The 25,315-nt window shown below is 48.5% G+C and overlaps 1 protein-coding gene across 2 annotated transcripts in view; it reads right to left on the bottom strand.

Moving 5' to 3' along the window:
• TM9SF4 (transmembrane 9 superfamily member 4) overlaps nt 1-25,315 on the bottom strand; it is a 50,316-nt gene that overhangs the window by 3,150 nt on the left and 21,851 nt on the right. The window contains exons 3-17 of one of the 2 annotated variants that reach the window (XM_010960879.3): nt 24,184-24,283; nt 19,362-19,530; nt 19,133-19,262; nt 17,833-17,956; nt 16,372-16,490; nt 16,158-16,269; nt 14,716-14,786; nt 10,438-10,570; nt 9,365-9,446; nt 9,193-9,268; nt 6,343-6,426; nt 4,566-4,741; nt 4,014-4,077; nt 2,748-2,867; nt 1,836-1,925 (exon numbers count right to left, since the gene is read on the bottom strand). In XM_010960879.3, coding sequence (XP_010959181.1) covers nt 1,836-1,925; nt 2,748-2,867; nt 4,014-4,077; nt 4,566-4,741; nt 6,343-6,426; nt 9,193-9,268; nt 9,365-9,446; nt 10,438-10,570; nt 14,716-14,786; nt 16,158-16,269; nt 16,372-16,490; nt 17,833-17,956; nt 19,133-19,262; nt 19,362-19,530; nt 24,184-24,283 — 1,650 coding nt within the window. The remainder of the gene's footprint in view (nt 1-1,835; nt 1,926-2,747; nt 2,868-4,013; nt 4,078-4,565; nt 4,742-6,342; nt 6,427-9,192; nt 9,269-9,364; nt 9,447-10,437; nt 10,571-14,715; nt 14,787-16,157; nt 16,270-16,371; nt 16,491-17,832; nt 17,957-19,132; nt 19,263-19,361; nt 19,531-24,183; nt 24,284-25,315) is intronic. The other variant, XM_074347117.1, reaches the window with a different exon arrangement.

The following is a 25,315-nucleotide window of genomic DNA, read 5'->3' as shown; positions in this document are numbered from 1 at the left end:
GACAGACTGGGGCAGAGGCAGGAAGGGCAGGAGACTGAGCTGTGACTCATGTGGGAGGCTATGGTAGACCGGCTTTGTTGGCCCAGCACTGTGTCCCATCCTCCTCCTTCCCGGTGTCCCGGGTACCCACTCTCCACTATGTGGCCCTGTTGGGGCTCTCAGTCCTAGTCCAAAACCTAAGCTAGTCAGTCAGAGTATGCCATCCTATTACACCCAAGGAACAGTGAGGGATGGCATGCAACCCAGACCGATGATCATCGTCCCTGGGATTGATAACATGATGGTAGAGGAAAGACATTCTTTTAGCTCTAGAGCTGCAAAGCTGAGAAAAGGAGACTCTACAGCTACCACTGGCCATCATTCTACTGTGCGGAAAGATCCTGCCCGCAGACTGAAGCCAAGAAAACACACAGAGCTGAAGTGTGAACACAGAGCCCTGATATCACTTGAGATGCTGGATTTAACCAAGCCTGAAGAGGGAACTCCAAATTCTTAAACACACATCAGCCAATACATTCTCTTTTTGCTTTCGCCAGTTGGAATTGGGTTTTGGTCACTTTCCATTCAAAAGAGTTCTGATTAATACGGGCTGTAGAGAAAGGAAATTAAATTTGTTCTGCAGGATGTCAGGAATAAGACCATGGCCTGCAGATGGAAGTAACAGGGAGGAGGATTTCAGTGTGAATGAAGGAAGACCTTGATAATGACAGGAGCTATCCAAAGAGAACGAGAGTGTCAGGAGGGAGTGTCTTTTGTCACTGAATGTGCCAGAGCAGGGGCCAGCAAGCTTTTCCTTAAAGGGCCCGATTATAAACAGTTTAGGTTTCGCAGGCCCTGTGGCCTGTCAGAACTCTTCCCCTCTGCCACTGGAGTATGGAAGCAGCCCCAATAACATGTAAATGCATGAGCGTGGCTGTGTGCCAGTAACACTTTGTTTACAGAATCAGGCCCACGGGCCCATGGGCTACACTTTGCTGACCCCTGAGCTAGATGATCACTTGCTGGGATCACTGGAAAAGATGGTCGGCACAGTCAGCAAACTGGAAACAGGGGTGGGCACCACACTAAATGACCTGGACAGTCCTTTCCAACCTGACATTTTGGGAAAAGGAATTCCAACCAACTGACCTATGACTAGTTTGGGAATACACCCTGGTTGCAAGCCAAGGACTTCTTGCTTTCAGGTTTTGGAGACCCAAAGTACAGCAGATGAGACTGTCTTCAGTGTTAGCCCCAGAGGCGAGGGGTCCACCAGAGTGACCCCAGACTCCTCCCAGTGACCCATCTGGTTTATGTGTTATGCACGGATCTACCGAACTTGCTGTGGGGATCTGTCTGCATTCTTACGCAGCCACTCTTTGGAGACAGTGAGCTCTGGGAGTAGAGCTGAGTTCCTCTATCTGAGTGTTAAAGGCTATTTCAGCATTTTCTGCTTTTATCTTTATTAACTCTTCTCATCTACTTTCTTTATTCTTTTATGTTATTGTTCTTTTTTTTCCCCCACTAGTTTCTTAAGGTGAATACTGTATTATTAACCTCTCTTACTTCCTCCTAAAAGCACTGTAAGGTGATATACTTCAAGTTCTGCTCTGGCTGCATCTCACAGGTTTTGCATGCAACTTTCTCACTGTCACTTATCCTGAAGGCTTTTGTTACCCAAACATATTCTTTCCTAAAAAGATGCGCATTCTAGAGCAGGAGCAGTTCTAGAATGGCTCTGACCCCCGCCCCCCGCCTTGATGGGAAGATTTAGACACTTGGTTTTTTTCCCAGCATCCTCCTCTCTACCATCCTGCTCTGGAAGGGCTAGGGGGCTCCCTCATGCAGGGTGGTACCTTGTTAACAAAATAAAAGATGGCATAGACCAGGACGTAGAATGCAGATCCCCCGGAGACCAGGAAATTCCTCCACCACCATCGGTAATCCTGAGGAGGAAACAGAGCACTGTCATTGCTGTTTCTAGGCAGAACTTCTTCTCCAAGTTTCACAGCTGCCTGAGGGGCTAATGACCCTGGGTAAGAACTGTAATACTGGGGTGATGGGAAGGTTTCCTACCTTGACTGTGATGGTGGTTACATAACCGTATGCATTTGTAAACACAGAACTGTAGGCTAAAATGGGTGAACAGTACTGTTTATGAATTATAACCTCAATTAAAAAAATTTAAAAAATCAACAACAAAAGAACAGTACTAACAACACACATTTCTTGCGCTAACGCTCACCACACACCAGGTTCCATTCTAAGTGCTCATTTAGTCCTTGCAGCAGCCCTCAAAGTCAGGTCCTACTGCTACCCTGTCACAGGAGCAGGAGAGGAAGGCACAGGCAGGTTAAGCAACTACCCAAGATCCAGAGCTACTAATGGAGGAACCAGGGCTGCAGCCTGGGCTGTTTGTCCCGGAGCCCTGGTTTTGCCCACTCTGCCAAGAGCTGGTCCACAGAGGGGAAGGCAGGTCACTCAATCTGCATCAGTTGTTGAAGAAATCACTCCTGGAGTGGACTCAGCACTGACAAATCTACTGTCATCAAGTTGCGGAGACTTCCCCGCACAATTATGCTGTGAGGTAGGGATCATTAACTCCAGCCTACAGCTGAACAAATGGAGGCTCGGGGAGGTGAAGTGATGTGCTTGCTCAAGACCTCATGGCCTGAAGGGGGATCACATGGGAAACAGACACCTCACTGACCCATTCAGAGCTGGCCCCAGCTCCCCTCACCCCCAACTCCTGGCCCCATTCCCCTCACCTCTGCACACAGCTGGAAGTATACCATGACGATGCTGATTTGCGAACAGGACACTACCAGGATGATGAAGACGAGGAACAGGAAGCCAAAGAGGTAATAGAACTGATTCTCCCAGATTGCCTGCGGATACACCACAGCTGGCCTTCAGCGAGCCTGCCTCCAGGCAGCTGCCCCTCCCTTCCCTGGCATACTCTGCCTGTCCTCAGGAATTCCATCCCTCAGTCACGACTGGCATACTACCTGTCACTAGGGCAGCACTGTCATGACATCACTGGGGCCTGTGGGTCTAGCTTGTGGCTCTGACTGGCCTTTCCTCCCTGGAGCAGAGAGGGGAGGCAGGCTGTTCCAAGGGAGGGGCTGGGGCCTGGCTGATCCTGTGATGGAAATTAACGGATCCCATCCCAATCAACATTACACAACAGCCACCACTACCTGGGGCAGCTCACCACGTGCCAGGCACAGTGCCACACTTCACATATACCTCATATGTGAGCCTATGAAAGCACGGCATTTTACAAAGAAGGAGGTCAGGATAAGAGGCATCAGCGAAATGGCCCAGGGTCACACAAACAGAACAGAGGAGGCCTCCCTAGGCAGGCAGCCAACCCCTCTAACCCTTTTCCTAGGCAGGGCTGGGTGGGTGAGGGCGTCTCAGCAGGGAGGGGCCAGATGCTTGTCCAGCACTGACTTAGTGCAAGGCCCTCTCTCTGTGCTGGGCACCGAGCTGGGTCAGCCAGACTTGGACGGCTCTGAACCCTCTGCTAACTGTCATCTTGGCACACCCAGGAGAGAAGTCATCATCATTACAACAACAGCTACAAGTTAACAAGTATTTCCTGAATGCCAAGCACTATTACTTTGATAGACATTTTTGCATTCCAGCCTCATGATGATCCTCAGAATCAGATATCAGTCCCCACACTTTCCCAGGAGTTTTGAGTAAGTTGGGTAAAGACATGTAGGGACCCAGAAATCAAAGGAGAGGCACCAATACTATCAATAATGGTGGTGACTGACTGCAGTATTGCTAAAGCAGCTTCTATTCACTGAGACCTTCCCACACACACAGTATGTCTCACTGAACTTTCCAAGCTGTCCCAAGAGGCAGGACTGTTACCCCATTTCAGGGTGAGAATAGGGCTCTGAGAGGTTAAAAGGCCTGTCTGAAGTTTCACAGGCAGTAAGAGGCAGAGCAACTAAGAGGAGGGGTAGGGACCCGGCTAGTGTGGGTGAATGTGTGGATGGAGAACAGGTAGCAATACTCACACTGAAGATGAAGAAAAGTTCAATGAACATGGCGCCGAAGGGTAGGATCCCAGCCATGAGAATGCTGCAGAGAACAGGAGGGTTAACGCTGCTGGGAGACCTGGACCACTGGAAGCTTCAGGCCCCCTCCCGAGCCAGCACGAATGAAAGTGCTTACACGATGTGGTGGATCTAATTCTTTCAGCATGCTTTTCTATCATTACAGCCTCTTGAGAGGTAGGCATCATTCTCCCCATTTTATAGATGGGAAAACTGAGGTAGAGAGATGGGGGATTTGCCCGAAGTCCAAGGTAGTCTTAACCTGTCTCACTGTACCTTTCCACCCCGCCCCTTCCCTGGCCACCACCAAGTCTGGCTACCCCTTGATCCTCTTTATCGTGGAGTGAAACTAAGCTTTCATAAAATCTACTGGAACCAGCTAGAGCTGCAGGAGCACCAGTCACAGCACCCATGGAGGCTACCTGGTCCATGTCCTCCTAAGGAGGTGGCTCAGGGAAGTACTGGCCTTGCCTACTCTACAAGTCCTTGGCCTGGCCTCTGCCGGAGACTCACCCCACAAATCGGTTCATGTACCACCGCTGTTCAGGGATCTGCCGGGGAATCTGGTTGGTGCGCACAGGGTTGTCGTATGGCTGCTTGCGGAAGCCGAAGTAGTAGCCCAGGTAGACGAGCGGCAGGGAGATCCCGAACCACATGCACAGCAGGGCCACCATGGTGGGGAAGGGCACCTGCAGGCACCGCACCATGAGGCTCCACAGGCCCCGAAGCCCAGGCTGGGGGCTGTTCGGGGGGAGGGGGGCCTTGTGGGTCCCAGGGAAGGGCACAGCAAGAGCACAGTGGAGGGGAAGGTCCTACAGACTCACCCCTGACAGAGCTCCTGGCCAGAAAACCTTCCGGGGCTAACCCTAGCCCTGGGGAAAGCAGAGGGCAGATGGAGGACCAGCTGAGCCATGAGGTAAAGAAGGAACCATGGCATCCCAGAGGAGCCTGTCCCAGGGAGGACGTGGGCAAAGAGCAAGGAAGGAGGGACTGAGAGCATGAAAGAGACGAAGGTCAGAATGAAGGGAAATTACATGCAGTATGTTAAGCAAAGAAAAAGGGAAAAAACAGAACTGCACAAGTGGGGTGTTTCTAATTTTGTTCAATGAAAACACCACAATATAAAACTGTATATATAGGAGACTCCATTTTAATAAAAATACCCCAATATTTACATGTATCCATGCCTAAAGAGGTCTATACCAGAAAGTCAACAGTACTTCCTCAGACGGGAAATGAGGGGTTAGAATTGATTTTTCATTTTCTTCTTTATCCCCCTCTATACAGTCTTAAATTTTTACAAAACTCATGCGGAATGGAAGAAATGAATTAACATTTGTAAAGTGTTTAGAACAGTACTTATTCCAAAATAAGCACTACATAAATGTTTGCTATTTTTTCATAATTTTAAAATCACATTATTCTACTCTAAATATATCTAGAAAGAGGTAAAAAGACTGCAAAAACATAGTAAAGATCTATCTACATTAACTTTTCTGTACTTTCCTTTCCAAAATTTCTACAATGAGTGTTTACAGTGAGCAACTGGTAACTGGGAGAAAAATGCTGAGAGAAAGACAGGAGAAAGGAGACACATAAAAAGGAAGAAGTAAGAAGAAGAGCATGACCTTGTCTCTCCTGAGGGCAGCTCCCTGGACGGCCGGGAAGAACCCAGTCTTCCGGCAGCCCAGACCAGAAGCCTCACCCAGGGACCTTCAATGGGCACCTGCCAGTGGAGGGGAGGCAGCTCTGCCGCTGAGGCTGGGATAGCAAGGCCTGCCTGCCCTGCCTCTACCACAGCCCTGCTGATCCATCAAGATCCCATCTCCCCACCCCCAACCGAGTCCATCAGCCTCTGTAACGAGTGCTGGGCAGCTGCTGGCAATGACTGGAGCTGGAGGGATCCCCGCTCTGAGGACAGACCTCCTGCAGGGGCTGGTGCCAGGAGCTCGGGGCAGGGACACTGAGGGGAGAGCCTGGTTTTGAGATATTGACCTAATAAAGTCATGCCAGGCAGCTTTCCCTTGGTTAAGACAAGGGGAAATTCCCCAGTTGGCCCCCAGACTGTGGAAACCTCCCTTTAGAGAAGTGAGCTTTGGTCGGCTGTCTGAAAGAGCCCACGGGGAGGCCAGGGCAGATGGAGATGCGTGGCTGGGGAATCCCCGGCCAGCCCTCAGTTCCCAGGGCTGGGAACAGACCTCGGGGGACTCAGAAAAGGTGATGGCAGGATGTGATGTGCGGGAAAGGGCTGGAGCACAGCTAGCTCTCCCTGGCCGGGGAGGGCACTTACCGCTCCTGATGAGTGCTTTCCCCAGATGAAGCAATTCAATACGAAGCAGATACCAAAAACCACGCCAGGGTACAGTGTCGCCGTCTGGAAGCAAGAGAGACCAGGCTGCGGAGCTGCGCCTGGGGAGTTCCCACCTGCCTCAGCGGGGCTCCCAGACTGGAGGTTCTCAAGCCCTCCTTGTCCTGCAGGACTCAGCTCAAGGATCATTCCTTCTAGAAAGCACTCCCTGACCCTCACACTAAGCAAGCCTCCTGCTCTTTGTCCTTCTAGATCCCTGAACTGCCCCTGCCTTGCCCTCACCCCAGTTTGTAATTACAAGCTGTTGTTACCTGGTCAGTGTCTGCCTCCCCCACAGATGGAGGCTCTTGGGAGGAGCACATCCTGTTCACTGATGAGCTCCCAGCACTTGGAACACAGCAGTGCTCAATAAGCATTTGTTGAATAAGGGTGAATGAATAAAATTTTACAAAACATGGATGTCTGGGCCTCAACGCAATCTGCCTAGAGTAGTGGGGAAGCTTTAACTGAGTCCAGGCGGCAGGCGCTGGCCTCCACATGCATCATCTCACCTAATCCTCACTACGGGCCTAGACGGAAGGACTATCATTGTCCCTTTCAAAGAAGAGAATACTGAGGCCCAGTAACATTAAATATCCCCCATCCCAACTTCACACAGAATGTTAAGGGTGAAACAGAGGTTCAAACCCAGGCAGTCTGACTCCAAAGCCCAGGCTTCTGACCCCCAGTGGTATATTCTATCCAGTCAAGATCTCTTGGGCTGGGGCTCAGGCACAGGGGACCAAAGCCCCAGACCTACAGTTGAGCCTCCTTCACCGCTGCGGCTACCTGAGCATTCAGGAGGCTCCCTGCAATCTGGTGCTCAGCCTTGTGGCCAGTTTTCCCTTTGGCCCATAGCCTCTCACTTCCAATACCTAGCCACTGCTCCTCCATTTCCCGGACCCAAGGCCTCTATGTAGAGTCATCAACATCTCAGGGTATCCACCTCTGAGAGCCAACACTGAACCAGAGGCCTTCCATGTATGTCTCTTTCCATCTTTACAACAACCTGAGATGTAGGTGCAACCATCCCCCATTGGAGAGATGGGGAAACCAAGGCTCCAAGCGCAGGTCAAGGTTACCAACCAAGTTAAGAACTGAGCCAGGATTGGGATCTAGGAGATTCTAGAACCTGAGGCCTCCCTGCTGACTGCTTCCATCCAACTGAAGCCCTCCTTTTTAAGGCCCAGCTTAAATGTCATTTCCCCTTTTCCTGTGCGTTCCTGTTTTACTCTGCCATGTAGCAGGGAATTCCTTGTCTGCCCTCCTGGCTGAAATTTATAGACTGGTCACTGTGCTGATACTAGGGGTAAGAACAGGAAAAAAGTTGAAGCATGGAGCACAAACTTGTTAGTGGAGAACATATGTGGCACCCATTGCAGGCCCAGGTTCTGCTCAGGCTCCTCTGGAGAGGACACCGAAGTCTGAATAGGGTGAGGGAGAGAAGAGGAGGGACCCCGGAACTAAGACTTAAAGGATGAGGTGAGGAGAGGGAGGGAGTGGTGTGTCAGAGCAGAGGCTGGAGGAGAGAAGAGGACAGGCTGCAGCAGCTACCTGCCTGCGGAAGGAGGCAGAGCACCACATCAGGGAGGGGACAGAACCTGGCAGGGAAACCAGGGAGGCCCAGGACAGTCAAGGGTCCAGCCAAGAAGTGAAGATGCCTAACCCTGCACAGAGTCCTGGAGACGGAGAGGGTAGGGATTCATGGACTATTTGGCAGGAGAAAACCTCCACACTCAATGTATGAGAGGAGGCGGGGCGCTGGGGAGTAGAAGGTGTCTGCCTTGGGGGCCAAAGAGTAGGTTTGGGGCAGAGAGACAGGGTTTGCCGTGGGACCCACAGAGGGAGACCCTGGAGGGTATCTGGTGGGAGACCTCACAAGGGAAGTCTCACCAGGAGAGGAGACGGCTGGGTTTTACACCTCTGAAGATCCCTGGCTCTTGGCACACAGCGGCCTAAGAAAAACGCCTGACGCATCAAGAATCCAGAACTTTTTTTTAGTCCTTCCAAAACAATCACTGTTGCAGCTCTTCTGCTAAGTGCCAGGGGTATCAGCCAGAGCTGAGACAGCCTGAGCTCCCCTGGGCTTTCGACAGCTACGAGAGCAGCTTCAGAAGGCTGGGTCTAGTGGCTTCTCCAAGTTTGGCCCTGATGGCTTCCCTGGTCCTCTTGGGGCCCCAAGTGCTTTGGGAGAAGGGGCTCAGAGTTCCCCGGGAGGCAGCGTCAACTCCCAGGTGCCCTCCAGGTTCTATGATCTTTTCTGCTGCCAAGAACTTTCCTCAGCATCAGGAGGGCAGAGAAGGCAGGAGTTGACCTCACTGCAGGGAAACAGAGGCACCAAAGTCTGGAAATCAGGCTGCCAGTGATGGGGGGCCTGGCCTCTTCTGCCCTGGCAGATAATTCTCTCTACGCTCTGCTGGGCAGGGTGTTCTCCCAGCAACCCTGCTGATCAGGTTTTGATTTTAAACTTTGAAACCTGAGGCTTGGTGCCTAAATCCCGTTATTCTGAATCCCCTATTTCTTCTTTCGCTTGAGCTGTTGAACAATTTAGGCTAAAAATTACCTAAGTTCAATTCTCTCTTTTCATGAATGCAGCACCTAAGGCCTTCAGAGGTCCCGCTGCACCTGTAGGTAAGAGCCCAGCATTCCCCGCCCCGGGTGTGCTCCTCCCGCCCCATCATGCTGCTGCTCAGCCTCTGGCCCTAAACCCCCACCAGGGCCTACCTGCACTGCTTGTGAGGCTCCCAGGAGGAAGCTCCCCACCAACACAGTGGGGAGGTTTAGGACACTTACACAGAAAGCTCCTTTCTTCCACCGATGGCCTTTTAGGGTGCGGTACAGACGGCCGGCGGAAAATCCACCAAACACCCTGTGGGGGAAACGGCAAGGATCCACACCAAGGGGACCTGTTAGCTGGAGCACAGGCGGTTTGTGCCAGCCCCGGAGCCCACTCAGACACACCTACCCCATGAACATGAAGAGGAAGCAAGCCGTGGTCATGAGAGCTCCCCGGCTGGAGGGCGACAGCATCCCGAGCATGGCCACGACTGAGGAGGGAGGAGAGAGAGAAAGTCAGGGTCTCCAGCCCCTGAGGCAGGTGAGGCCAGATGCGGCTCCCTCTCCCTTGGCCTTCCTCTCCACGGGAGAAGATTGGGCCTTCGCTGGGGTTCAGAGGGGTGCAGCAGTGGCTGGGCTGTGGCTGGCTGCACCTTAAATGCAATGGTCAGCCCGCAGAGAGCTTGCGACCAGCCAGGCACTGAGCTGAGAGCATTATGAATGCCAGCTCACTGCGTCTTCCTGACCAACACTGGGAGGTGGAGGGCCGTTTCCCCATTCCTCACATGAGGAAACAGGCTCACAGGGGTTAAGTGATTTGTTGAAGGTCACAAAGTTTGGAGGTATGAGGCTGAGGTACAAATTTAGGCAGATTAGTTGCAAAGAGATTAGATTTTGAAAGTTCTCATCACAAGAAAAAAAAATCTGTAACTATGTGAGGTGACAGATATTAACTAAACTTGCTGTGGCAATCATTTTGCAATATATGCATATAATATCAAATTGTTACGCTGTACACCTTAGACTAATACAGTGTTATATGTCGGGGAAAAAAGGTTAAAACTGTAAAAAAAAAAAATTTAGGCAGACTTCAGAACTGCTTATAACTACAATATATTCATTTTTGGGGGGTTGTTTTCTGAGAAAAAAAGACCTGATTCCAGTCCTGATCCTGATGCTGCAATGGGTAAGTCACAACGCACGACTGCAAAAGGAGGCCCACCTCACGGCGCTGACAAGCAGCTTCACTGGTGGTGTGGACATGGGGGAGATTAATGGTGCTGGAAAGATCTGAGGAGGATCAGATCACCAGGGCCTGCGGCTGAGAGGACCAGCCCTCCTGCTGGGTGGGATGGCTCTGTCTGGCTCAGAGATGCTGACATGCCCCTTCCCCAGGAAGGGAAGCCCACCCTTCTCTCAGACTCAGGCTGGCGCCACTCTGGTGACCACAGGCTCCCACACTGTCCCTGAAGGTCCACTCACAGATGACGATGAGGATCATACAGAAGAGCTGAATGCCCGAGCCCAGCAGGGAGCTGAGGATCATGGGGTACTGCGGGGGCCTGAAGACGTCGCCGTGAACCAGCTTCCACCCAGACTCCTCCATGGTGTCCTCCTGCAGCAAAGGGCCAGAGACTGAGGCTGCTTCTTGGGCTCCTTGGAGGCAGCTCCTGTGGGGACTACCCCCAAGGACCCAAGTGCTCTGACTAGGGCTGAGGGTTCCTCAGATGTCAACCAGCTCCACTCTGATGTAGCAGTGTACATGACAAGACAAAGTGTTTCCCAGAGAACTGTTACACAGGAAAAGGAGGGTACACACATGGGGTTTACAGCCACATAAAAGGAAAATCTCCTTCCCCAATTCCATAAACATTATGCGTGGAAAAATAATGTAAACCAACATACTAAAATGTTAACTGTGATGGTTTCTGAGTGGTGAGATTTAGAAGCAACTTATTTTTTTTTACTGATTATAAAAGTAAACAGGCACACCTTGTTTTATTGTGCTTTACTTTTTAGCACTTTGCAGATACTGTATTTTTTTCTTAACAATTGAAGGTTTGTGGCAACCCTGCATCAAACAAGTCTATTGGCACCATTTTTCCGATAGCATTTCCTCACTTCGTTTGTCTCTGTGTCACATGTTAGTAATCTGTGCAATGTTTCAAATTTTTTCATTATTATCATATTTGTTATAGTGATCTGTTATCAGTGATCTTTGATGTTACTATTGCAATTTATTTGGAGAATGATGAATTGTGCCCATAGAAGACGGCAAACATAATAAATCTGTGTTCTGACTGCTCCACCAGCCATCTGGTCCCCCATCTCTGTCCCTCTCCTCTGGCCTCCCTAGTCCCTCAGACATAACAATATTGAAATCAGGCCAATGAATAACCATACAATGGCCTCTAAGTGTTCAAGTAAAGGAAGAGTCACACATCTCTCATTTTAAATCAAAAGCTAGAAATGATTAAGCTTAGTGAGGAAGGCACATCGTAAGCCAACACAGAGGGGGTAGGGCATAGCTCAAGTGGTAGAGTGCACGCTAAGCATGCACAAGGTCTTGGGTTCAATCTCTAGCACCTCTATTAAAAAAATAATTAAACCTAATTACCTCCCCCTGCCCCCGCACCCCGCCAAAAAAAAAAAAGCCAACATAAGCTGAAAGCTAGGCCTCTTGCACCAGTTAGCTAAGTTGTGAATGCAAAGGAAAAGTTCTTGAAGGAAATTAAAAGTGCTACTCCAGTGAACACGAATGATAAGAAACGAAACCGCCTTAATGCTGATATGGAGAAAGTGTTAGTGGTCTGGAGCCATGACATTCCCTAAATGACAAAACCTCATCCAGAGCAAGGTCTCAACTCTCCTCAATTCTATGAAGGCTGAGAAGTGGGGAAGATGTGGAAGAAGAAAAGTTTGAAGCTAGCAGAGGTTGGTTCATGAGGTTGAAGGAGAGAAGCCATATCCACAACATAAGAGCGCAAGGTGAAGCAGCAAGTGCAGATGCAGAAGCTGCAGGAAGTTATCCAGAAGATCTAGCCAAGATACTTAATGAAGGTGCCCACACTAAGCAACAGATTTTTCCACGCAGACAAAACAGCCTTTGATTGGAAGATGTCATTTAGGCTGGAGAGAAGTAGTCAATGCCTGGCTTCAAGGCTTCAAAGGACAGGCTAATGTTCTTGTTAGAGGCTAATGCAGCTGGTGACTTTAAGGTCAAGCCAATGCTCATTTGTCTTCCCCCAAATGCTGGGGCCCAAAAGAATTATGCTAAATCTACTCTGCGTGTTCTCTAGAAATGGAACAACAAAGCCTGATGACAGCACATCTGTTTACTGAATATTTTAAGCCCACTGTTGAGATCTACTGCTCAGAAAAAAGATTCCTTTCTATATATTGCTGCTCATTGACAATGCACCTGGTCACCCAAGAGCTCTAACGGAGACGTACAGTGAGATTCAGGTTATTTTCGTGCTTGCTAACACAACACCATTCTGCAGCCCATGGATCAAGGAGTCATTGTGACTTTGCGGTCTTTTTAAGAATTACATTTCATAAGGCTATAGCTGCCATAAAGTGACTCCTCCCATGGATCTGGGCAAAGTAAGTTGAAAACCTTCTGGAATGGCTTCACCATTCTAGATGCCATTAAGAACATTCACAGTTCAAAGGAAGAGGTCAAAATATCAACAATAGGGGTTTGGAAGATGTTAATTCCAATCCTCAAGGATGGAATTGTGGGGTTCAAGACTTCAGTGGAAGAAGTAATTGTAGATACGGTGGAAACAGCAAGAAAACCAGAATGAGAAGTGGAGACTGAAATTAGGTGTGACTGAATTGCTGTGATCTCATGATAAAACTTTAACGGATAAGGAGCTGCTTCTTAAGGATGAGCTAAGAAAGCAGTTTCTTGAGATGAAATCTACTCCCGCTGAAGATGTTGTGAAGATTGTTGAAATAACAACAAAGGGTTTAGAATACGACATAAACTTAGCTGATAAAGCAGTGGCAGAGTTTGAGAGAACTGACTCCAATTTTGAAGAAGTTCTACTGTGGGTAAAATTCTATCAAATAGCATTATAAGCTACAGAGAAATGGTTCATGAAAGGAAGAGTCAACTGATAGGGCAAATTTCATTGCTATCTTATTTTAAGAAATTGCCACAGCCACCCCAGCCTTCAGCAACCACCGCCTTGATCAGTCAGCAGCCACCAACACTGAGGCAAGACCCTCTACCAGCAAAAAGACGACGACTCGCTGAAGGCTCAGATGACAGCATTTCTTCAGCACTAAAGTATTTTTAAATTAAGGTATGTATATCGTTTTTTTTTAGACATACTGCTATTACAACTCAACAGACTGCAGTATAGCACAAACACAACTTTTATATGTACTAGGGAATCACAAAATTTGTTTGCCTTGCTTTACTGTGATAACCACTTTATTGCGGTGGTCTGGAACAGAACCTGAGATACAACTGTATGTGCTCTCAGTTGCATGATTTAAAAAAAGTTAAAAAATTTTTTTGGTAGATGGTATGATATTCAAATGAACAAAAAGTAGTAAATGTGTATCGTAGACAATTTTTTTTAAATCCAGAAAGACTGAACAAAAGATATAAATCTCACAAATCAAAGATTTAAAAGAAACACCCAGAAAGATACAGAAAAGTGATTTATACACTTAATAATACTGTTTTGATATATTTCCACTGTCCTTTATGTATGTATATGTGCATACGTATATAATTTTTAAGCAATAAAATTGGGATCATACTGTATTTACTGCGTACTTTGACATTTTCAGTTGATGTCTGATCAGGAGCATTCCCTCATTTCAATAAATACGCTTTACAATTACTATTTTAATGCCCATACAATTTTTCATTGCACAGCTGTACCCTAATATAACCAATCTCTTACTATTGAAAATCAGGCCATACTTAGCTTATTTAAATTATAAACAAGACTGCAATAAATATTTCTAGATCAAATTTTTGTAATTTTGATGCTTCAAGAAAATTCTAGAATAATTAGTGGGTCACAATAAGTTAACTACTTGATAGTTTATGATATGTTCTACCAATTAACTACTTTTCAGAAAACTACCGATTTACACAAGTGCATGGGTGGCATGTAAAGTGCTTCTCTCACATTAACCTTCCTGACAATTAGTATGAGATTTTTATATATACTATATCTATATATATATAGTATATATAAAATATAAATCTGTGCTAATTTGAAGGTCCAAAACTGTCTTCTCATTATTGTTTGAAACTGCATTTCTGGGAAATATCCCAAAACTGCTTTTCACATGTTTACTAACCATGTCTGTAAATTTTTTGTTCATTATCACATGAGAGATTTTAGTGCTTTTTTTTCAAAAAAGATTTTATACCAGTTCTTTCGACTATCATTTTTTTAAGTTTGTTGCAATTATTGTTTTGCCATTTCACTTTTCTTGCTTTATGTATTCTGACATGCAAGATTAACGTCAAATTAATTGAATTTTCCTTCTGTGATTTCTTTCATTGTTTTTTACCCTTAGAAACTAGAAAACCTATCCCCATCACTTTGGGTCACTAAACAGGTTGTTTTCCTTTTCAATATTTTCAAGGTTTCCTCTATGAATGATAACACACATATCCACCCCCCCCATCCACACCCACTCCCTCTTCCTGGTCTCATAGGCCCAGAGCCCTACCCAACTGCCCTCCCTCTCCAAGTCCATCCCTCCCCAGCCAAGACCTCGTACAATGTCATCCTCCTTGTTATAGTTGGCGATGTCCTTCCGGAGGGTCCGAATGATAATCATGCTCAGGATGCCTGGAACAAACAGGGATGGGGAGAAAGAAGAGTAGTCAGTGCTGCCAACTGAGTCTTCCGCGCTGCTTGCCCTCCTGGGCTTGGTGTTTGACTGTGTGTCGGCTGGCACGCATGGCTTCCTCTGGTGGGAATCGACTGTGCAGCTGCCTCAGGCCCTTTCCTGGGCACAGCTCTGCTCAGCCACCAGGGGAAGGGCAAACAGAGGGTCATCCCTCACGCAGGGGGAAGGAATGAGCTGCTGGGATGGGTAGGGGCAGTCACAGGACATTGCTTTTTATTCCAAAGAAAACAGCATCCCAGCTCCTCCACGGCCTGCTCCTACCAACTTCCCTACCCTTAACCTCCTCCCAGGCTCACCTCTCATTGGTTACTTGTTGCTCTCAGTTATCAGTTCACAGCCTCTCTCTCTCACCTGCATGCCCATAAACCAGGCTATTCCCTTCACTGAATGCCCTGCTCGGCTCTAACTCCTACTCACTCTTCAAGACTCACTCTGGGCATCTTTGCCTCTCAGCACCTCCCCAACAGTTCAGAGGCCCCCCATTTATACTTCCACAGACCCCTGTCTACCTCTCTGGGCAGCACAGCATAGTGGTTGACAATGGGTTATAGCACCTTGAGCTAACTTAACACCTTCGGGCTTAGCTCACGGGACTGCAAGGACTGGGATGCTTGTGAAGCACAGCAGCTGGCTCCTGGGTGAATGTTTAACCAACAGTAGCTAGCTAGCATGATCTTCACTTCTCGTATGATTCCGAAATGATCAGTTTCATTCTACCTCTGTCTACCACCCTCCCCTCTGCTCACTGCCCTCTTGCCATCTGGCTTCTCACCAAGCTTGTCCCGCTGCAGGGCCGTGACCCTTGCTGGAAAATTCTTTCTCTGGATCTCTGAAGGGTGGCTCCTCCTCATTCAGATAAGTCTTCTCTAAAGCAGCCATCACCCTTTCCTTAACAGCCGTGTATCTGGTCACCTTGTGTATCTGCCTCATAGCACTTAGCACTGTATCTATGCTTTTTTGTCCCTCTCCCATCACCAGAAATACAGACTGGGCTGTGCTTGCTCCCCACCACGCCCCCAGCAGTGGCACAGCGCCGGAACAGAATGAGCAATGACCATGTCCTGTTGAATGAATCAATGATGCTATGCGTGAAGAGATGCATCTGTCTTCCCCCCAGAGCTCTCCAGAGGAGAGGCCAACTCCTATCTATCTCTGTCCACCTGATGCCTCACACAAAGCCCTGATCTCTGTTTCTGACCCACACTTGACTCCAAGAACACCCAGGACATTGCCCATGACTGATTGGACACCTCAGCCTCTCATCCTTCACCCCCTTGTCCTCTCCACCCTCCCACCCACAGATCTCTCACCTGACAGGAAGAAGACCACCACGACGGAGTTAATGATAGAAAACCAGTGGATCTGCACATCACTCATGGTCAGGTAAGTGTCCCAGCGAGAGGCCCATTTGATGTCACTCTCCTGGTGGTGGGGAGGAAGCACTCAAAAGTCAGGCCTCCTGCTGGACAACTCCTGCCCAGATCAGAACCCTCCTCCCCTGTGTGGACTCCAGCCCCTTCTCACCTCCCAGTGAACAGAGTAGGTGAAGTACAGCTGATTCTCCTTGGTGGGGTCAATTTCTTGGGGGGAGGAGTTGGTACCCTCAGGCAGGGTGCATGAACTCTTCTCATCTGCTTTGAGGTCTGTGAGAGACAGAGACTCAGTCTGTTCCTGGGAGGTCCAGGCCACTACCCCAGGACGGTTCTGGGGGTGCCCTCAGAGGTGGCACACTGCTGAGTGGAGGCTGGGCAAACAGCTGGCAACAATAGCTTTAAACAATATAGCTTTAAAACAGCTTAAAATAGCTTTAAAATGATGCTCCCCAGAGCCCTGACTTTCCAAAGGGCCTTGGGGCTGCAGGGAGGTATGTGGAGGGAAGGGGACTGAGCCCCCTATGTAGTCAATCAATCTTCCCTCACTCAGTTCAAACACTTCCTCATCCAATCAGTCTCTTTCAACACGCAAAACAACACTGACTCATTTTGTCATGAGTTTACTCACTCACTCAGTCCCCAAAGTCCCAGCACTTTGGTAATTCAGTCACTCAGATGCTCTCTTCCTTCACTTACTCATTCGTTCATCCTGTTATCTGTCCACTTATGCAATCAACAAACATATATCAAACACCTACTCTGTGCCAGGTACTATGCTGGGGAGAAAATGGTGAGAAAAGGAGACAGAATCTCTAACCTCAGAGAGCCAGCGAGGAAGCAGCTGCTGTCACGAGACTCGCACAGTAAACGTCAGGCTGTGCCCAGAACACCCACGGAAGGAGAAGCAGCATGATGCTCCCAAAGTGCAGGGTTTACATTTTATGCGAGACTTCTGCGTGTGATTTTGTTTGAAAACCAGGTTCCATGGCTTAAAAAAAACCCCAGGAGCCCACCACCACTGTGGACGAAAGGCCAGGCCTGCTGAATGGATGGGTGCCCTGTGGTGAGCAAGGGTTGCCAGGCGAGGTGAGGCCAGACCAGGTCCGGTCAGGCCCACAGGGCTGGCCCGGGCTCTCAAACTCCTGCACGACTGTTCACTGTGGGTCAATTTTAGTCTATGCCAATCACTCACACAGGAGTGGAAACACTGAAACCTGTTGCCCAACAGCTCTGTCTGTACCCCTGCCCTTTGTTCTTGAGCTGGCTGGTTCTTATGAGAGGCCTGGAAAAGCTCCAAGTTGCTGTTTGATCTCAGCCAAGTCACCAACCTCTCTGAGCCTCTGGTTCCTCATCATAATCAGTACACACCTCTGGGTGTAGTGGGTAGGTGGTAAACTGGTAAGGGGCTGTGCCAGGCCAGGAACCACAGATGACAGGTCTCCCCTCGCCAACCCCCCCACCTCTCTTAGGAACGCAGTGACCCTACTGTGGCTGGGCCCGTATGTCACACTGGGGCCTGTCAGCCATTTCAGGAATCAAGGGTGCGAAGACCATGGGTGCGGAAGCCCAGGCCCATCCAGCCCTGCCCCTCTGGTCACACCTCCCCACTCACCCTCCAGCCTGATGCTCTGGGGAATCACCTCGAAGCGGACGACACGGTATGTGTGCTCCCGGTCCTCTTCCAGGTCCTCCCGGTGGTAGTAAAGGATGAATGAGAGATGATTGTGCAGGTAGATCTAAAACAGAGCAACAGACAGAACGAAATAGCTCAGAGCCAATTAACCACCAGAAAATCACTCCAAGAGCTCCCAGGTATGAGATCCCTCATTTAGCAGGTCCAGCAGTGCCAACCTTCCAAAAACACTGCTCTCATAGCACTCCCCTAGTTAGGAACCCTCCAGGGCTCTGTGGGGCTTACTGGATAAAAGCCTAGACCCCTCAGGCTGGTATTCAAGGCCTACTGGCATGTGACCCTAATAAACCCGCCTGTCATCTTCTCAGACACATTAGATCTGGTCTCCCTGGGCCGCCCTCCCCCCCAACTCCATTCATGACATTCACTCCAATTAGAATGCCATCCTGACTCCACTCTGCTCAAGCGTACCTGTTTTTCAAGGCCTACCTCCTCCATGACAACCTGAACGCACGTGAGCTCCCTGTGAACCCCCCTGGCACTGACCGGCCAGGCACTGGTGTGGTCAGTATTGGGACTTAAGGTCCTACACTATCAGTTTTCTTCCCAGTTATGACAGAAGCCCTTGGAGGACAGGAGTTATGCCTTAAAAGGAATGTTTTTGTCCTTTACTCCCTTAGTAATATGGGTTCAGTTTAGAAAATGACAGAGCAAATCACTTACGATCACTGGCATTATTAGCATATTTCTCAGAGGCTGTGCTGTAAAGGGCTTACACAGGTTATCTGATTTTCTCCGCATGACAACCCCGAAGGGCAGGTATGGCTATTACATATATTTTACAGATAAGGAACCAAAGGCTTAGAGAGATGAAAGAGGTAGGCCCAAGGTCACTCACCAACGGGGACATGGTGGAGGCAGGATTTAAAACCCAGGGAATCTGCATGCTTGCGACCACTACTTAGCTCTCTCTCTTACATACTTAGGAAATTGCAGGTTTTTGAGGAGGAAGAAGGGATTAATCTTATAAACATAGAATCTGAATTTTTAGAGACTGCGCCTTCCACCTCCCATGTAGCATCTGCCTGAGTCCTGCCCACAGCACGCTGACTTCTGACAGATAACGCCTGGGGGCACCAGGAGGAACTTGCCTTGGCCATCCCCGTCTTTCCTGTTAAAAAGCCTAGTGCTACATCTTTCCCCCTTCTCGGTGGCCCCAAGTGCTTGTGACTCTGGGGTGTGGCTCCCCCAGCCCTCTGAGCACGCCAAGACACTCTACCTTGTTGACATCCGTGAAGCCGAGCCGGTAGCCATGTTCAAACTGCACATCTTTCTCCTTCTTCTTGTCATCGCCCTCACGGTTGGAATAGAGCTCCAGCCGGGTGGCCACAGGCAGGTTGTCCGCGATGCTGGAAACCCAAGGCCCCACTCAGTCCCTCGGACCACCTTTCCCTCTGTGCCCTCCCCTACGTGAACTCGAGGCTGGCAGGGAGCAGAGGACAACTTACAGGTGGACGTAGTAGTCCTCCGTGATCCGCTCAGCTACGAGGCGGCTCTGCTCCACGGTCAGGGTCACTGGCTTATTGGACTGGCTGCACAGAACCTCACACTTCTTTTCGCTGTTCATAAGAACCTGGAAAGGGGTGTTGACAATCCGGTCCCCTCTCAGCACCTCTCCTGCCATAAGAGAGACAGATGGAGCTCAGAGCCTCAGCCCTGAGGCTGCTGAGGTCAGCAGAACCATGGAGACACAGGGCCAACCTGCAGGGCCTTCAGCAATCCCACAGCCTGGCACTCAACGCACCAACCCCTGTTCACACCAAGCCTGCCCTTGTCTGATGCCTGCCCTTTGCCCTCTGGTCCTGCTTTGTGCTCTAGCACCACTGGACTCTGTAGAGTACACCAAACATGCCTCTGGGCTTCACGCCATTTCCTTTGCCTGGAGTGCCATTCCCTGCCCCACATGGGAAACTCTTCCTCACCCTTCAAACTCGGCTTCTGTTTCATTATCCGGGAAGCCCTTCCTGACCTCCTTAGGCCCAAGCTTGTCACTCCCTCTTCGATTGCCCTTGGTGCAGAGGCAGCATTGTGCGGTGGTGAAGAGAGACGGCTGCCTGCTACTGAACCCTGGCTCTGCCACTCAGCAGCTTAGCAGTCTTGGTAAGTCACTTAACCTTAATAAGCCTCAATTTCCTTATCTGTGAAATGGGGATAATGACAGCATCCATGTCATAGGGTAGCAGTGAGAAGCACAGAATGAGCTGGCAACAAACACTATTTTTATCACCAGCACCACCTCTGCACCTTTTCATTTGTCACTGATGTGACTTTTGCATGAGGTGTTGATAGATTAAGTCTCTGCCTCCCCTACCTGATTACGAGCTCTTTAAGGACAGACAATGTTTCCCATTTATCTCTGTGTCTTCAGATCCTGGTTCAGGCAGGGAGGGAGCATAAAACCCAGCACCCAAGATTTTTAACCAAAACGTCTTTCTACTTAAGGAACTGGCACACCCTTTGCACGCCTACTGCCTCAGAGTAACCTGCTGCTAGACGTCACGCAAGCAGGTACTGAGCAGTTAGAGACTGCCAACTATACCCAACGACGCTTTCATTCTGAGCCATTCTAACAATTCTTCTGGGATGATGTGAAACTGGGGCAAGCTGAAGGAGACCAACCCACAGGCCACAGGTGGCACTGATGCCTGCACACACACCTGGTCTAACAGCTGCCTACCAGTGTGGATCTGCCTGATGTGGTACCTTTGGTCTACTCATTCATTTGTTCATTCATTCATCCCTTCCCAAACATCTACAAGGTATTGGTTATGCACTAGGCTCTGAAGATATAATGCTGAACAGACATATTCACAGAGCTTATGGTCCAGTGGGAAGATAGACCGATTAAATAATAAGGAATATTATAAGAGGAACTTACTCTAGTTGTGGAAGAGTAGGTCTAGCAGTTTCTCTGAGGAAATAATGCTTGAAGTGAGCTCTAGAGGAGGAGAGAATTATCTAGGTAAAGAGATAGGGAAGACTATTGCAGACAGAAGGAACAGTATGTGCAATGGCCCCTTGGTTGGGGGACTGGGTAAACTTGAGAGGCCTGTGTGGCTGCAGTGCAGACAGCAAGGGGGAGAGCGACTTGAAGTGCGGTGGAGAGACAGGCTGGAGCTGGACCTCAGGGGGCCTGTGGGCCACACTGGAGGTTCGATCTTTATCCAGAGAACAGCAAAAACCAATAAATGGTTTCTAATGGGTGGCAGGAGATATTATCCGATTCTGCTTACAGACCACCCTGGCTGTTTTGTGAAGAAAATGTCGAAGATGCAAGGGACTGGCTGGGGCGAAGGCAGTCAGCTATGCAAAGTGAGTGGTGCTGGTGGCCAGACTGCAGGGTGCAGTGAGGGCGGAAACAGGTACACAGATCTGGGAGCTACTGGGGAGGCGAAACCTAGGGGGCCTGGTGCTGACTGATATGAAGGATGAGTGGTGGTGCATATCAGAAAGATTCTGAGGTTTCTACAATCAGATTCTAGTTGGGAAAACAGGAAAAATAGCCAACTTAAACTGAAGGCATTTTTTCAGTTTGGATATGTCAAGTAGCTATGTCAAGCAGGCAGTGAGATATCTAAATTTTAGGCTCAGAGGAAAGGTGAGGACTGTAGACGGAAGACTGAGTTGTTGGTATACAGATGGCTAGTGCAGGGAGAACCACTCAGCTGCAAAGTTAACACCCTGGCAAGTGTGGATGAGGCCACTCAGGAGAAGGGTGGGTGAAGAGAAGCCTGGATGAAGGTCCCTACCCCTCTACCTTGTTTTAGAAGGTTAGCAATGCAGATGAGTCTGCAAAACCCAGGAAAGGACTAGCCAGTGGGAGAGCAAGAACACCAATAAGACATCTGCATGGTCCACTGCTGAAATGACCTGGGTCACCCTCTGCCATTTTAGAGATGACAATGCTGAGAACCAGACCTGGCCAGGGACTCGCCTACAACCGTATGAGGGGACTGGCAGTGCTAACCCCTTGGGCTCTTTCCTCCACATCACACCCTACTGCCCACTTCTTTCAATAAGGTCAATAAGGACCTCCCTTGAGGAAGGGAAGAACATACAAAGAGAGGAACAGGGCTGCAGACCAAGTAGGGTGGGTATCATTTCTTGATATTTAGAAATTAAATTTAAACCAAGAAAGAGGACATACTGGTCTGGACCAGCTTATTTCTAATACAGAAGTATTCCTTTTAATTTTTTAAAGCTGGGAGCAGATGGCCTGCCAGACTAAATGTGCAACAAGCTAAAAGGAGTCTGATGCTGGACTCCAGTACATCTGCCCCAGGCACTCCCACACACACACACTGCGAAATCAATCTCCACCAACGTGATCAACAGGAGCACAGCCCTGAGACAGCCCAAATGAACCTTTCTGGAGAGAGGAGCCCTGGACAACAGAAAGAATTCTGTTTTTACAGTTAAAAAACCTGGGTTAATATTTCAATTTCTCCACACATTACCATGTGACCACAAGCAAGCTTTTCCAAACTTTGAAGCTGCTATGCTATGTACAATGGCAGGAAGGCAATCCTACACGGCTTTGCAGTTACAGTAAGAATCAGGTCAGACAGTGTGCAGACTGTGGTGCTTAAGGGGATGGACTCTGAAGCCAGAGGGTCTGGGTTCTGCCACTGACTAGGTGAGTGACCTGGGGCAAGTGACTTCACCTCCTGCGCCCCACTTCCCTTATCTATGACAAGGCGATACTAAGAGTAGCTCCCTTACAGGGCTGTTGCGAGAATAACTAAGTCTAAGCACAGTAGTGCTTAGAACAATGCCCAGCTCACAGGAAGAGCCCTAAGTACTAACGGCCAAGGATGATAACATGGAGCACAGGGCTTGCGAGCCAACAGGTGCTCATTCAAGGATGTTTCTGCTCTACTCAGGGAGGACACCAACTTTCACCAAATGACAACTGTGTGTCAGACTCTGGGTCAGCTGTGGGAGAGAGAGAGAGGAATGTAACATATGATCCTTCTGCTCAAAGAGCTGCTAGGCCACAGGGGGGGCCCTACACAAGGACAGAATGAGATAGAGTATGGCAGATTAACTTCTGTACACACGGAAGTTCCCATTTCTATGAGGCAGGCACACTCCCCAGCTTCGTGGAGGTGAAGGTCACCCAGTCTCACATTAAGATTTGCCCAACTGCTGAGACCTGGGCTGTTATCGAATCCACACCAGCTCACCAGGGAAGGGAGGAGCTGCTGTGAGGGGCCTGGAGAACAGAGTGGGTCAGGCTTCCAGGCGGAGGCAAGGTGGCTGGAGCATCACGTGGCGTGGAGAGAAACGAAGGGTAAGTGGCAGGCAGCAAGAGCAGCCCGGCCCCGAGACCAACCTCTGTTCAACCGCAAAGGCAAGACTCAGGGACGGGCGGCGCTGCCTGCTTTTGGTTAAGCTGGCTCAGGCCTGCCCCAGCTGGTCTGGGACACCCAATACCTGGCAGTAGGTACACCTGTCAGCTAGGGGTTCTGGAAACATCTGAGCTACGGGTGGCCCTGATGGAGAAGGCAGCTCTTTCAGAGGCCTATTCAAGAATCAGTTCTCTCCTTTCGCCTTCCTAAGCTATAAGAAAAGAGGAAAGTCTCTTAAGTTCCTTAAGGTCAGGGAGGGTGTCTTTCCATGTTTTTATCTCCAAGACTTAACCCTGAGACAGGTACAGAGTCAGTACTAATAATCATGTCCTTAACAGAGGCCTCCAAATGTCTTTTTCTTTAAGCCCGAAATTCTACCAAAGGAAGAAATCTGAATGAGAATAAAATGACTGCTATTTATGGAACACATATGCCAGACACGGCACTGGGTGCTTCATACATTATTTGAGGCAAGTCTTACACAGTTTAGCAAGAATTATGGTAATGTCTCTGCTTCCATTAGGGCCGGAGGTAATCACTCACTCTTTTAATTAAAAGCAGAGCAAGTTACAGAAACCATGAGAGAGATGAGAAGATTATCTAAAAATCAAGGAGAGCCAGTATGCGCAGTAGCCAAGGGCTCCAAATCTGAAGCCTGATTACATGGATTTCAAGACCAGCTTAGCCACTGAGTAACAATGTAATCAGAGGCAAGTCATTTAACCTGTAAAATGGGAATAAATACAACAACCACTTCCCTGGGGCTGTTACGAGGATTAAATAAACTAATATGCATATAAATTAAGTAGAACAGTGTCCAGCACACAGTATGTGCTATGTAAGGGTTAACTGCTATTATCATCCTGGAAAGATCTGGGTTCCCTTTGGGGCAGGGTGACAGCAGTGTGAGAGAACGTACCCAGATTCTCTGCCTTGTAGGTTATTTTGCTGGGCTGGCAGAAGGGCAGTGAGTAGTATTCGTAAGGTAGCTGGGTTCGAGAGCTGGTGAGCTTCACAGCCTAGCGGGAGAAGAGAGGTCATTATTTCTCAACCCAGAAATCAAGATGACTGTTTAATAATCCTCCCTCGTACCCACCCATCTTTAGTACACTTGGTAATACTATCTAACAAGCAAACTAACTGCAGCAGACACAACTCTGGCACACTATATACTATACTGCCTACAATTCTGAATTATTTCACATTTCATTGGTTTTAGAGCACGTTATAGATTTTGTTTATAATCACAACTAAATTTAAAATACACTGAGAGTCTTCAACATGCTGATATCTTTTGCATCCATAATTTCACTGGGTATCTTTCCTAAGGGAATAACTCCAAATGAGGAAAAAACTTTAGGAATAAAGAGTTCACTCCTCATTCCCAATCATAGTGGTCTTTTGCCTCCAGTTCCCTGAGCCCAACCAGCTGTCTCCTGCCTTAGACTTTGAACCTGCGGCTCCTCTCTGCCCAACTCTCTTGACTCCTCACACCGAGGTCTCAGCTTACTCCCCTCACCCTCCGGTCCTTTCCTAATTATCTTACCAAAGGAAGTCCTCCATCGTCTGTATTTCAACACTCCTAGCTTCCTTTGCAGCATGTCTGATAAAATATATTTTGTTTACCTGTTTTTTTCCTTTTTTTTTTTAAAAAGAAATCAGTCTTCCCTACTAGAATTTAAGATTTAAGCTCCATAAGGGCAAGGACCATATGCGTAACCACACCTATGTAACCCTGGTGCCTACAGAGCTAGGCACACAATAGGTGCTCACTAAATGTTTGTATAACGACAGAAGAGATGGAAAAACTGGAAAAACAGCTAAAAGCCCTGCAATGGGAAACTGATCAATAAACCATAATATATTCATTCAATTAAATATTATGCAACCATTAAAAGTGAAGTTTAAGAAGACCACGAAGGAGACCATTTAGGAAGTGGTATAAGCACACAGAATGTAGCTCTGGAAACGGTGAGAGCCACCGACAACTCCCCAAAACATGGATAAAATAGAACCAATCAAAATGTTGCAAAAAGTTTTTTTTTTTTTAA

This window comes from Camelus bactrianus, chromosome 19, assembly GCF_048773025.1.
Source record: "Camelus bactrianus isolate YW-2024 breed Bactrian camel chromosome 19, ASM4877302v1, whole genome shotgun sequence".
NCBI classification, from domain to species: domain Eukaryota; kingdom Metazoa; phylum Chordata; class Mammalia; order Artiodactyla; family Camelidae; genus Camelus; species Camelus bactrianus.
This window is presented reverse-complemented; position numbering and strand designations above follow the sequence as displayed.